Source organism: Oncorhynchus clarkii, chromosome 26, assembly GCF_045791955.1.
Source record: "Oncorhynchus clarkii lewisi isolate Uvic-CL-2024 chromosome 26, UVic_Ocla_1.0, whole genome shotgun sequence".
NCBI lineage: Eukaryota > Metazoa > Chordata > Actinopteri > Salmoniformes > Salmonidae > Oncorhynchus > Oncorhynchus clarkii.
The window spans coordinates 46,800,150-46,814,589 of record NC_092172.1 but is presented as its reverse complement, the minus strand read 5'-3'; the positions used below and the strand labels follow the sequence as shown (position 1 = coordinate 46,814,589).

The window sequence follows — 14,440 nt, the reverse complement described above, 5'->3', positions numbered from 1 at the left end:
TACAGTCCCATAGTGCTGTTACTGAAGCCTCCTTTAAAGGCCCAGAATAATGATGAGTGTGTCCACTGGGATCCTATTTCAATCAGTCGTATGTATGATTCCGTATGTAACTCTCTAGTGGGATGCCGCCCAAACAACATATCTATGATATTCCTGTGTGAATCAATGTCATACTTTATCCCATGAAAAAGGGTAGGAAATAGAGAGGATTTATGGAGATATAATGGGGTTTCTAGGACAAATCACTTGCTCATCAGCTCAGGCATCTGTCATAAACTATTTTATTTTTGTATTTCTTTATTTAACCAGGTTGGCTAGTTGAGAACAAGTTCTTATTTGCAAAGCAAAGCAGTTCGACACATACAACAACACAGTTACACATGAAATAAACAAACATACAATCAATAATACAGTAGAAAAATCAATATACAGTGTGTGCAAATGAGGTAGGATAAGAGAGGTAAGGCAATAAATAGGCCATGGTGGTGAAGTAATTACAATATAGCAATTAAGCACTGGAATGGTAGGGTGTGCAGAAGATAAATGTGCAAGTAGAGATACTCTGGTGCAAAGGAACAAGATAAATAAATAAATACAGAATGGGGACGAGGTAGATTGGATGGGCTATTTACAGATGAGCAGGTGCAGTGATCTGTGAGCTGCTCTGACAGCTGGTGCTTAAAGCTAGTGAGGGAGGTAAGAGTCTCCAGCTTCTAGACCAGAATGTAATGTTTTAAAAAAAATATAATGCTATCCGGGATCTTTGGGACGTCCATAACCTAAATCCTAACCCTTACCCTAAAACTTAACCAGAGCCCTTACCCTAACATTAACCATTTTAAATGTAAATTCAATGGGGTAAATTCGAGTTGGAATGATCCAGAACAGCAAGTACCTTTAAAAAAAAAGAAGAACGAAAAGTAGACTGAGATCCTAGATATGTTCCAGAGATACAAACTCTGCACAGACCTGCTCTAGGTTATAGCAGACTGTTAGCTACGTCTTTATCGTGTGGCTTGGTGATTGGACGTTAAACACGCAGACGTTAAACACCGAGGCGTTGTAAAGATCTGATAATCTGCGCAGCATGTGTGTCCTCTGAACCGCACCCACTCGAATCAGCCTCCGTCCCCTGCGATGCGATGGTACAGTCCCATAGTGACGGCATCGCCTGGGAAGCGCTGAGGCCGACTGAGACTTGTTTTGCTACATTGTTGACGTTCTTGGTCAACATTTTTACATTGTTTTGAGTTTTAGGAATACAGCAATAGCAATCTTTCTTTCTTTTTTTGTCACTGTCTGATTCCTCACCAACCCTCTACGATTTTACTGCGCATCGAGCAAACTCTCCCGGAATCAGCCACCATGAAATGGATGTTCAAAGAGGATCATTCCCTGGGTAAAGGGGCTTACTTGTTTCATAAAAGGCAAATAACACAATTATCAAAATAGGAACAAATATGTATCTCCTCTGTATTCTTCTTTTTTTAAATGGTATTTGCTGATTATGATTGGCTACTTTTCTGCACTAATATTGGCTGACTGTAGTGGCCTAGCCGCTCAGATGTTGTTGAGTCCTTTGGCTACAAAATAACTCTACGAAGTTAATCGAAATTGTATGTCGACGTCACTTAATGTCTTGTTTAAAAGACATTAGTCAAATATTGCTAATGGATTGGTTGTTTTATTGGTTAAATGTGCTATGCGTTTTAATTTTGAATCACCTCGATTCCCGAACATGTCGTTCCTATTGACATGACAACTGATATGATAGTGATATTGAAAGTAAATATATAATGTCAAATAGAACTAGGCCTATTCTGTTCTAAAAAACAGTTGGCAAAATGTTGTCTCAATCCTATGCTCCTGACGCATGTCATATCCCCTGAACATTAGGTTATTATTGTGATAACATTACAACGATATATGGCTGAAATATTCTTACATAACATTGCAAAAATTATTTATATATTTTAACAAAAGTCTATTCCAGAGTTTTCTTTTCCCTTTTGTTACATAATTTGGATATAGGCCACACCTGTATGGCTTATGTGTTAGATTGACACAGAGAAGTAGCCTAGGGGAAATATTGACATATTTAGCCCAGTGAATTGGCAGCTTTTGCTAGTGATTACCCAGAGTGCATCTGGTGTCCAACAGCTGCTGCTGATGCCTGTGGATCTCGGGTCAGGCAACGTCATGTGACCTCTTGTCAAATGTTGATCCTCCTGTCACAGCCACCCAAGAGTGTGAGTTCCAAATGGAACCCTATTCCCTATATAGTGCACTACTTTTGACCAGAGCCTTGGTTAAAAGTAGTGCACTACACAGGGAATAGGGGGGGCATGTTGGGACACAACCCTGCTTTTTGGTTAACTGAGTAGGTCAGGGGGGCAACCCACTGGCCTATTCTACTAATCTAAGTGGCTCTTAAGGTTCTTGATTAGCTGAATCGGCTGGTTTAGAGTAAAGGCTGGAGCAAAACGCCTACCCTCCCGGGAGCCAGGAGAGTTTGAAACATGTTGTATTACTGTACCGATGACAGTGTAACACCCTTCACAACGTCTCTCAATCCATCTCTTCTTCTCAACAGAACATCGGTGTATAGAGTCGGCCAAAATACGCAGCAAGTACCCAGATAGGGTTCCGGTGAGTGAGACGGGTTTTCACTGGGTTTTGGATGTATTGTTGTACCTTTTAATTTTTTGACAGGAAGTCATGCTGAGACCGATGTCTCTTTTACAGATGAAAATAAACTCATCAATATGAAATGCAAAACAGATATACGAAAACACTATAATAGAAACGAAGCACATTCTTCAGTAAAAAGGCTCCTCAATCAGTCTGAATTGCCCTAGAGGCATATTATTTCAGGTAAGGTACAGAAAATGATTTACTACCTAACTCTGTAGGGACCGAAGGAATGTCCATTTAGCTCTGAGCCCTGCTATGCTAACTCCTAACGTCTAATGGGTTATTAATGATATTAGGTACAGCGGGATTTTTTGTTAAAATAACTTTATAAAAGTGTTTCACTCATCGTTATAACATATTTATTACAATTTAACAGTGAATTTTTTATGTCTGTCTCATCAGGCTGTAATGGATGCACATCGATCCCCAATTCAAATGTTTAAGATGCAAGTTGTAAAGGTCCAGTGTGTAGCTGGTGTAGAGAGTCAGGCGCAGGACAGCAGATATGACACCAGAGCCCTATTGGGGAATAGGTGTAAAGGGTCCTGTGTGTAGCTGGTGTAGAGAGTCAGGCGCAGGACAGCAGATATGACACCAGAGCCCTATTGGGGAATAGGTGTAATGGGTCCTGTGTGTAGCTGGTGTAGAGAGTCAGGCGCAGGACAGCAGATATGACACCAGAGCCCTATTGGGGAATAAGTGTAATGGGTCCTGTGTGTAGCTGGTCCAGGACAGCAGATATGAGTAACCAACGTACTTCACAAATAAACAAAGTAACATCACGCGCCTACAAAGATGGACCGAATTACAATAAACAATCACTCACAGACAAAACATGGGGGAACAGAGGGTTAAATAATAAACAGGTGATTGGTTGAGTGAAGCCAGGTGTGATAAGACAAAGTGGATCGGCGGTGACCAGAAGGCCGGTGAGGCGACCGTCGAACGCCGCCCGAACAAGGAGAGGGACCGACTTTTGAGGAAGTCGTGCCACAAGTGGACCCCAAACCGATCCAAATGTAGCATAGCATCGGTCAGAAAACATTAGGAATCGCCGTTTCACATAAAAAAAAGTAAAAAATTCATCATATTATATTATTTCTATCTTCTGAAAATGCAGCTCATCATTTCGTGTCAAATTGCATGTACAGAGCCTTCAGAAAGTATTCATACCCCTTGACTTATTCCACAGTTTCTTGTTCCAGCCTGAATTCAAAATGGAAAGAATATATATTTTTTTAAATCTCACCCATCCTCACACCGTAATGACAAAGTGAAAACAGACATGCAGCGCATTTGGAAAGTATTCAGACCCCTGGACTTTTTACATGTTTTGTTACGTTACAGACTTATTCTAAAATTGATTAAATATTTGTTTTCCACATAAGTACAGTATTCACACCGCTGATACATGTTAGAATCACGTCTGCCAGTGATTACAGCTGTGTATCTTTCTGGGTAAGTCTCTGAGATCTTTGCACACCTGGATTGTACAATATTTGCCCAGTTATTCTTTCAAAATTCTTCAAGCTCTGTCAAATTGGTTGTTGATCATCGCTAGACAACCATTTTTTTTTACCATAGATTTTCAAGATGATTTAGTCAAAACTGTAACTCCACTACGCACGTTCACTCCCCTCCTGGTAAGCAACCCCCCCCCCCCCCCCCCCCCCCCAGTGTCTAGTGGAAAGCAACCCCCCCCCCCCCCCCCCCCAGTGTCTAGTGGTAAGCAACCCCCCCCCCCTCCCCCCCCAGTGTCTAGTGGAAAGCAACCCCCCCCCCCCCCCAGTGTCTAGTGGTAAGCAACCCCCCCCCCCCCCCCCCAGTGTCTAGTGGTAAGCAACCCCCCCCCCCCCAGTGTCTAGTGGTAAGCAACCCCCCCCCCCCCCCCCCAGTGTCTAGTGGTAAGCAACCCCCCCCCCCCAGTGTCTAGTGGTAAGCAACCCCCCCCCCCCCCCAGTGTCTAGTGGTAAGCAACCCCCCCCCCCCCCCCAGTGTCTAGTGGTAAGCAACCCCCCCCCCCCCAGTGTCTAGTGGTAAGCAACCCCCCCCCCCCCCCCCCAGTGTCTAGTGGTAAGCAACCCCCCCCCCCCCCCCCCCAGTGTCTAGTGGTAAGCAACCCCCCCCCCCCCCAGTGTCTAGTGGTAAGCAACCCCCCCCCCCCCAGTGTCTAGTGGTAAGCAACCCCCCCCCCCCCAGTGTCTAGTGGTAAGCAACCCCCCCCCCCCCCCCAGTGTCTAGTGGTAAGCAACCCCCCCCCCCCCCCCCCCCCAGTGTCTAGTGGTAAGCAACCCCCCCCCCCCCCCCCCCAGTGTCTAGTGGAAAGCAACCCCCCCCCCCCCCTCCCCCAGTGTCTAGTGGTAAGCAACCCCCCCCCCCCCCCCAGTGTCTAGTGGAAAGCAACCCCCCCCCCCCCCCCCCCCAGTGTCTAGTGGAAAGCAACCCCCCCCCCCCCCCCAGTGTCTAGTGGAAAGCAACCCCCCCCCCCCCCCAGTGTCTAGTGGTAAGCAACCCCCCCCCCCCAGTGTCTAGTGGTAAGCAACCCCCCCCCCCCCAGTGTCTAGTGGAAAGCAACCCCCCCCCCCAGTGTCTAGTGGAAAGCAACCCCCCCCCCCCCCCAGTGTCTAGTGGAAAGCAACCCCCCCCCAGTGTCTAGTGGTAAGCAACCCCCCCCCCCCCCCCCCCAGTGTCTAGTGGAAAGCAACCCCCCCCCCCCCCAGTGTCTAGTGGAAAGCAACCCCCCCCCCCCCCCCCCCAGTGTCTAGTGGTAGGCAACCCCCCCCCCCCCCCCCAGTGTCTAGTGGTAAGCAACCCCCCCCCCCCCCCAGTGTCTAGTGGAAAGCAACCCCCCAGTGTAGATTTAGCCTTGTGTTTTAGGTTATTATCCTGCTGAATAGTGAATTCATCTCCCAGTATCTAGTGGAAAGCAGACTGAACCAGGTTGTCCTCTAGGATTTTGCCTGTGCGTAGCTCCATCTGTTTCTTTTTATCCTGAATAACTCCCTGGTCCTTAAAGATGACAAGCGAACATGATGCAGCCAACACTATGCTTGTAAATATGGAGAGTGGTACTCAGTAGTGTGTTGTATTGGATTCGCTCCAAACATAACAATTTGTAATCGGGACAAAAAGTAAGTGGCTTTGGCACAGGTTTTGCAGTATTAGTTTAGCGCCTCGTTGCAAACAGGATGCATGTTTTAGAACATGTTTTATTCTGTACAGACTTCCTTCTTTTCACTCTGTCATTTAGGTTCGTATTGTGGAGTAACTACAATGTTGTTGATCCCATCCTCAGTTTTCTCCTAATCACAGCCATTAAACTCTGTAACTGTTTTAAAGTCCCTATTGGCCTCGTGTTGAAATCCCTGGGAAATGTATTTCCTCTCCAGCAACTGCGTTAGGAAGGATGTCTGTATCTCTGTAGTGACTGGGTGTATTTATACACCATCTAAACTGTTATTAATAACTTCACCATGCTCAAAGGGATATTCAATAGTCTTGATTTAAAAACATGTTTTTACACCCATCTACCAATAGGTGCCCTTCTTTGCTAGGTATTGGAAAACATCCCTGGTCTTTGTAGTTGAATCTGTGTTTCAAATCCACTGCTCTACTGAGGGACCTTACAATTATCTGTATGTGTGGGGTACAGAGATGAGGTAGTCATTCAGAAATCATGTTAAACACTATTATTGCACACAGTGAGTCCATGCAACTTAGTATGTGACTTGTTAAACCCATTGTTCCTCCTGAACCTTATTTAGGCCAGCCAGTAAAGGGGTTGAATACTTATCGACTCAAGCCATTTCAGCTTTAATTTATTTAAAAAAAATAAGTTTCGACAATATAGGTTCTTGGAGTCCCTGTATCTAGATACATATGGTTCCTCTATGGTGTTGGAGTCCCTGTATCTAGATACATATGGTTCCTCTATGGTGTTGGAGTCCCTGTATCTAGATACATATGGTTCCTCTATGGTGTTGGAGTCCCTGTATCTAGATACATATGGTTCCTCTATGGTGTTGGAGTCCCTGTATCTAGATACATATGGTTCCTCTATGGTGTTGGAGTCCCTGTATCTAGATACATATGGTTATTCTATGGTGTTGGAGTCCCTGTATCTAGATACATATGGTTCCTCTATGGTGTTGGAGTCCCTGTATCTAGATACATATGGTTCTTCTATGGTGTTGGAGTCCCTGTATCTAGATACATATGGTTCCTCTATGGTGTTGGAGTCCCTGTATCTAGATACATATGGTTCTTCTATGGTGTTGGAGTCCCTGTATCTAGATACATATGGTTCCTCTATGGTGTTGGAGTCCCTGTATCTAGATACATATGGTTCTTCTATGGTGTTGGAGTCCCTGTATCTAGATACATATGGTTCCTCTATGGTGTTGGAGTCCCTGTATCTAGATACATATGGTTCCTCTATGGTGTTGGAGTCCCTGTATCTAGATACATATGGTTCCTCTATGGTGTTGGAGTCCCTGTATCTAGATACATATGGTTCATCTATGGTGTTGGAGTCCCTGTATCTAGATACATATGGTTCCTCTATGGTGTTGGAGTCCCTGTATCTAGATACATATGGTTCTTCTATGGTGTTGGAGTCCCTGTATCTAGATACATATGGTTCCTCTATGGTGTTGGAGTCCCTGTATCTAGATACATATGGTTCCTCTATGGTGTTGGAGTCCCTGTAACTAGATACATATGGTTCCTCTATGGTGTTGGAGTCCCTGTATCTAGATACATATGGTTCCTCTATGGTGTTGGAGTCCCTGTAACTAGATACATATGGTTCCTCTATGGTGTTGGAGTCCCTGTAACTAGATACATATGGTTCTTCTATGGTGTTGGAGTCCCTGTAACTAGATACATATGGTTCCTCTATGGTGTTGGAGTCCCTGTATCTAGATACATATGGTTCTTCTATGGTGTTGGAGTCCCTGTATCTAGATACATATGGTTCTTCTGTGGTGTTGGAGTCCCTGTAACTAGATACATATGGTTCCTCTATGGTGTTGGAGTCCCTGTAACTAGATACATATGGTTCCTCTATGGTGTTGGAGTCCCTGTAACTAGATACATATGGTTCCTCTATGGTGTTGGAGTCCCTGTATCTAGATACATATGGTTCCTCTATGGTGTTGGAGTCCCTGTAACTAGATACATATGGTTCTTCAATGGTGTTGGAGTCCCTGTAACTAGATACATATGGTTCCTCTATGGTGTTGGAGTCCCTGTATCTAGATACATATGGTTCTTCTATGGTGTTGGAGTCCCTGTAACTAGATACATATGGTTCCTCTATGGTGTTGGAGTCCCTGTATCTAGATACATATGGTTCTTCTATGGTGTTGGAGTCCCTGTATCTAGATGTGTATCGAATCGTCTTGAAAGGGAAAGATGCACATCCCAACGCTGTCATATCTTTCAATTCAGTAACTCTTTATTGTTCCAGGAGGGCAATTTATGTGAACACTTATAAACATCCAATATGACATGACTCTGTGTTGTCTGTTTTGTAGGTGATCGTGGAGAAGGTGTCTGGGTCTCAGATTGTGGACATCGACAAGAGGAAGTATTTGGTACCCTCTGACATCACGGTGGCCCAGTTCATGTGGATCATCAGGAAACGCATCCAACTGCCCTCGGAGAAGGCCATCTTCCTCTTCGTCGATAAGACCGTGCCTCAGTCCAGGTCGGAACTCTAAGCACTCAGTGGAATAATCTGAAATGGCACCTTAGAAAACGATATTTCCCCAAGTTAAATAGATAAAACACTGCTTTCAGCCACTGATGTTGTCAGACACTGACCATACAGCACAAATATACTAGAGGCTAGGTTTTACCAGGTTAACATGGGACATGAGGTATACATATAGACAAGCTGGTGGGTTAATCAGGTTAACCAGGGACATGAGTTATAGATATAGACACACTGGTGGGTTAAACAGGGACATTAGTTATAAATATAGTCACGCTGGTGGGTTAACTAGGGACATGAGTTATAAATATAGACAAGCTGGTGGGTTAACCAGGTTAACCAGGGACATGAGTTATAGATATAGACACACTGGTGGGTTAACCAGGTTAACTAGGGACATGAGTTATACATATAGACAAGCTGGTGGGTTAACCAGGGACATGAGTTATAAATATAGACATGCTGGTGGGTTAACCAGGTTAACCAGGGACATGAGTTATAAATATAGACACACTGGTGGGTTAACTAGGGACATGAGTTATAGATATAGACACGCTGGTGGGTTAACCAGGTTAACCAAGGACATGAGTTATAAATCTAGACACACTGGTGGGTTAACCAGGTTAACCAGGGACATGAGTTATAAATATAGACACGCTGGTGGGTTAACTAGGGACATGAGTTATAAATATAGACATGCTGGTGGGTTAACTAGGGACATGAGGTATAGATATAGACACACTGGTGGGTTAACCAGGTTAACCAGGGACATGAGTTATAGATATAGACACGCTGGTGGGTTAACCAGGTTAACCAGGGACATGAGTTATAGATATACATGTAGACAAGCTCACACACCAGCTGCTCTAAAGGGCCCACTCCTCATGGGTTCATAGTTTGACCTTTGACCTTTGTCTCTTCCTCAATAAGACACAGCATCCAGGTCCTGGTCTGAACCCACGAATACTAGTGGCTGCTGGGTTGGGTCCTGGTCTGAACCCACCGATACTAGTGGCTGCTGGGCTGGGTCCTGGTCTGAACCCACGGATACTAGTGGCTGCTGGGTTAGAACTGGCTTGCTGCTCCCGCAGGATATCCTTTAGCTTGAGTTATACACAAATCCAGTGCATTCGGAAAGTATTCAGACCCCTTGACTTTTTCCACAGTTTGTGATGTTTACAGCCTTATTCCAAAATTTATAAAAATAGTTTTTTTTCTTCATCAAGCTACACACAATACCCCATAATGACATCACAATACCCCATAATGACATCATAATACCCCATAATGACATCACAATACCCCATAATGACATCACAATACCCCATAATGACATCGCAATACCCCATAATGACAAAGCTAAGAGGTTTTGTTAGAAATGTTCGCTAATTTATCAAAAATAATTATTTACGTAAGTATTCAGACCCTTTACTCAGTACTTTGTTGAAGCACCTTTGGCAACGATTACAGCATTGAGTCTTCTTCGGTATGACTCTACAAACTTGGCACGCCAGGTTAACTAGGGCCTCTGTGTTCTTGGGGACCGTCAATGCTGTAGACATTTTTTGGTACCCTTTCCCAGATCTGTGCCTCGATACAATCCTGTCTCTGAGGTCTATGGACAATTCCTTTGACCTCATGGCTTGGTTTTTGCTCTGACATGCACTGTCAACTGTGGGACCTTTTATATAGACAGGTGTGAGGGCCTTTCCAAATCATGTCCAATCAATTGAATTTACCACAGTTGGACTCCAATCAAGTTGTAGAAACATCTCAAGGATGATTAAGGTAAACAGGATGCACCTGAGCTCAGTTTGGAGTTTCATAGTGAAGGATCTGAATACTTATGTAAATACGTTTTCATACATTTCTTAAAACCTGTTTTTACTTGGTGGTATTGTGGTATTTACTTGGTGGTATTATGGGGTATTGTGATGTCGTTATGGGGTATTGTGATGTCATTATGGGGTATTGTGATGTCGTTATGGGGTATTGTGATGTCATTATGGGGTATTGTGATGTCATTATGGGGTATTGTGATGTCATTATGGGGTATTGTGTGTAGATTGATGAGTATTTCATTTTTTTATTTAATCCATGTTAGAATAAGACTGTAACAAAATGTGGAAAAAGTCAAGGGGTCTGAAATCTTTCGGAATGCGTTGTAAATGAAGGCTAACATTCAATCTGGTACGTGTTAGATCCACGTTATAGCATCCTTAAAGGGATATTCAGATTGAGCCATCAATGCGATCTCAGCAAACGTTGGGTAAAATGCCTTTTTAAAAGCCACATTGTGGGCTGTCCGGCGCGCTGCTCTATGAGTTGAATCCCTGCCTAAAGATTTATTAGTGTCCTATCAAGACAACAGCAGTAAACAATGAACAGACATTACCAAACAGCCTGCAGCTGATACCAGTCACTCTACGTGGTACTTCAGATACATGGCTTCATTCTGTTGACGGTGACTCAACACTAAGCAGACCTACTGCAACATTCCATCCCCTCTGTTCACTTGAGTAGTATGTGGAGTGTGTCCCGAACGGCACCCTACTCCCCTACATAGTGCACTACATTTGACCAGAGCCCTATGGTGAGCCGTGTATAGGGAATAGCTTGGCATTTGGGCCGCAGTCTGTTTACTTCTCCCATTTCCTCCTCCTCCTCCTCTCTGTGTTTTGTTGTGACCTCCCGTTGCAGCATCACCATGGGACAGCTGTACGAGAAGGAGAAGGACGAGGACGGGTTTTTATACGTGGCGTACAGCGGAGAGAACACCTTCGGTGTCTAGACCCGACAGAATACAACACCTGGCCACCACCCACCACCCACCGCCCTAACTCACACCCCACCCCTGGGAGAAGCCCTGGGAAACCCCAGAGAAAAGAAGTTAAATAAATAGATGGAAGAGAGTGATCAGTTGAGTGAGAACCATCATGATGTGTGTCACCAGTCTGTCTAATCTATTCCTGCACATGTTTTGTATCAATACTGTACACATTCATTTATTAATATTATTATTATTATTATTATTATGATGATGATGTTATGTATAGTGATACACATTGGAATGACTGTTTTGGTTTTGTCTGACGTTTTGTGCTTTACATTAGTTTAGGAGCTTTTGAGTTTGTTTGCTTTTTCATTCGTGAAATAATATTTTTTTTGTTTTGAAGTTTCCCTTTAAGTTTGGCTTTTATCCTTGGAGATTTATATTTCAAATCATTTTAACTATTTGAACGGTAAGGTAGCTGGATGACCTAACCAATAAAAAAATGTGAATGATCCTTGTGTTTTTATTGACTTTATACCAGGGTTCTTCCTCTTCGGGTCCTGGAGAACAACTGTTCTGATCCAGCCCTAAAATAACACACTGTTACTACAGCATCATACCAGGGTTCTTCCTCTTCGGGTCCTGGAGAACAACTGTTCTGATCCAGCCCTAAAGTAACACACTGTTACTACAGCATTATACCAGGGTTCTTCCTCTTCGGGTCCTGGAGAACAACTGTTCTGATCCAGCCCTAAAGTAACACACTGTTATTACAGCATTATACCAGTTCATAAAGTAACACACTGTTATTACAGCATTATACCAGGGTTCTTCCTCTTCGGGTCCTGGAGAACAACTGTTCTGATCCAGCCCTAAAGTAACACACTGTTACTACAGCATCATACCAGGGATCTTCCTCTTCGGGTCCTGGAGAACAACTGTTCTGATCCAGCCCTAAAGTAACACACTGTTATTACAGCATTATACCAGGGTTCTTCCTCTTCGGGTCCTGGAGAACAACTGTTCTGATCCAGCCCTAAAGTAACACACTGTTACTACAGCATTATACCAGGGTTCTTCCTCTTCGGGTCCTGGAGAACAACTGTTCTGATCCAGCCCTAAAATAACACACTGTTACTACAGCATCATACCAGGGTTCTTCCTCTTCGGGTCCTGGAGAACAACTGTTCTGATCCAGCCCTAAAGTAACACACTGTTACTACAGCATTATACCAGGGTTCTTCCTCTTCGGGTCCTGGAGAACAACTGTTCTGATCCAGCCCTAAAGTAACACACTGTTACTACAGCATTATACCAGGGTTCTTCCTCTTCGGGTCCTGGAGAACAACTGTTCTGATCCAGCCCTAAAGTAACACACTGTTACTACAGCATCATACCAGGGTTCTTCCTCTTCGGGTCCTGGAGAACAACTGTTCTGATCCAGCCCTAAAGTAACACACTGTTATTACAGCATTATACCAGGGTTCTTCCTCTTCGGGTCCTGGAGAACAACTGTTCTGATCCAGCCCTAAAATAACACACTGTTACTACAGCATCATACCAGGGTTCTTCCTCTTCGGGTCCTGGAGAACAACTGTTCTGATCCAGCCCTAAAGTAACACACTGTTACTACAGCATTATACCAGGGTTCTTCCTCTTCGGGTCCTGGAGAACAACTGTTCTGATCCAGCCCTAAAGTAACACACTGTTACTACAGTGTTATACCAGGGTTCTTCCTCTTCGGGTCCTGGAGAACAACTGTTCTGATCCAGCCCTAAAGTAACACACTGTTATTACAGCGTTATACCAGGGATCTTCCTCTTCGGGTCCTGGAGAACAACTGTTCTGATCCAGCCCTAAAGTAACACACTGTTATTACAGCATTATACCAGGGTTCTTCCTCTTCGGGTCCTGGAGAACAACTGTTCTGATCCAGCCCTAAAGTAACAGACTGTTATTACAGCATCATACAAGTTCATAAAGTAACAGACTGTTAGTACAGCGTTATACCAGTTCATAAAGTAACAGAGAGACTGTTATTACAGCATCATACCAGTTCATAAAGTAACAGACTGTTATTACAGCATCATACAAGTTCATAAAGTAACAGACTGTTATTACAGCGTTATACCAGTTCATAAAGTAACAGACTGTTATTACAGCATCATACCAGTTCATAAAGTAACAGACTGTTATTACAGCATTATACCAGTTCATAAAGTAACAGACTGTTACTACAGCGTTATACCAGTTCATAAAGTAACAGACTGTTATTACAGCATTATACCAGTTCATAAACTAACAGACTGTTACTACAGCGTTATACCAGTTCATAAAGTAACAGACAGACTGTTATTACAGCATCATACCAGTTCATAAAGTAACAGACTGTTATTACAGCATTATACCAGTTCATAAAGTAACAGACTGTTATTACAGCATTATACCAGTTCATAAAGTAACAGACTGTTATTACAGCATTATACCAGTTCATAAAGTAACAGACTGTTAGTACAGCGTTATACCAGTTCATAAAGTAACAGACAGACTGTTATTACAGCATTATACCAGTTCATAAAGTAACAGACTGTTAGTACAGCGTTATACCAGTTCATAAAGTAACAGACAGACTGTTATTACAGCATCATACCAGTTCATAAAGTAACAGACTGTTATTACAGCATCATACCAGTTCATAAAGTAACAGACTGTTATTACAGCATCATACCAGTTCATAAAGTAACAGACTGTTATTACAGCATTATACCAGTTCATAAAGTAACAGACTGTTATTACAGCATTATACCAGTTCATAAAGTAACACACTGTTACTACAGCGTTATACCAGTTCATAAAGTAACAGACTGTTATTACAGCATTATACCAGTTCATAAAGTAACAGACTGTTACTACAGCGTTACACCAGTTCATAAAGTAACAGACTGTTATTACAGCATTATACCAGTTCATAAAGTAACAGACTGTTATTACAGCATCATACAAGTTCATAAAGTAACAGACTGTTAGTACAGCGTTATACCAGTTCATAAAGTAACAGAGAGACTGTTATTACAGCATCATACCAGTTCATAAAGTAACAGACTGTTATTACAGCATTATACCAGTTCATAAAGTAACAGACTGTTATTACAGCATTATACCAGTTCATAAAGTAACAGACTGTTACTAAAGCATTATACCAGTTCATAAAGTAACAGACTATTACAGCATTATACCAGTTCATAAAGTAACAGACT

At 43.1% G+C, this 14,440-nt stretch overlaps 1 protein-coding gene across 1 annotated transcript; it reads left to right on the top strand.

The window, feature by feature from the left end:
- The first annotated feature begins 948 nt into the window (after positions 1–948).
- On the top strand, positions 949–11,697 carry LOC139384384 (gamma-aminobutyric acid receptor-associated protein-like 2). The gene is made up of 4 exons (XM_071129132.1): positions 949–1,399; positions 2,594–2,649; positions 8,232–8,404; positions 11,111–11,697. Exons 1-4 carry the CDS (start codon positions 1,366–1,368, stop codon positions 11,199–11,201), a joined length of 354 nt encoding a protein of 117 aa, XP_070985233.1. The 5' UTR covers positions 949–1,365; the 3' UTR covers positions 11,202–11,697.
- Positions 11,698–14,440: the final 2,743 nt, after the last annotated feature.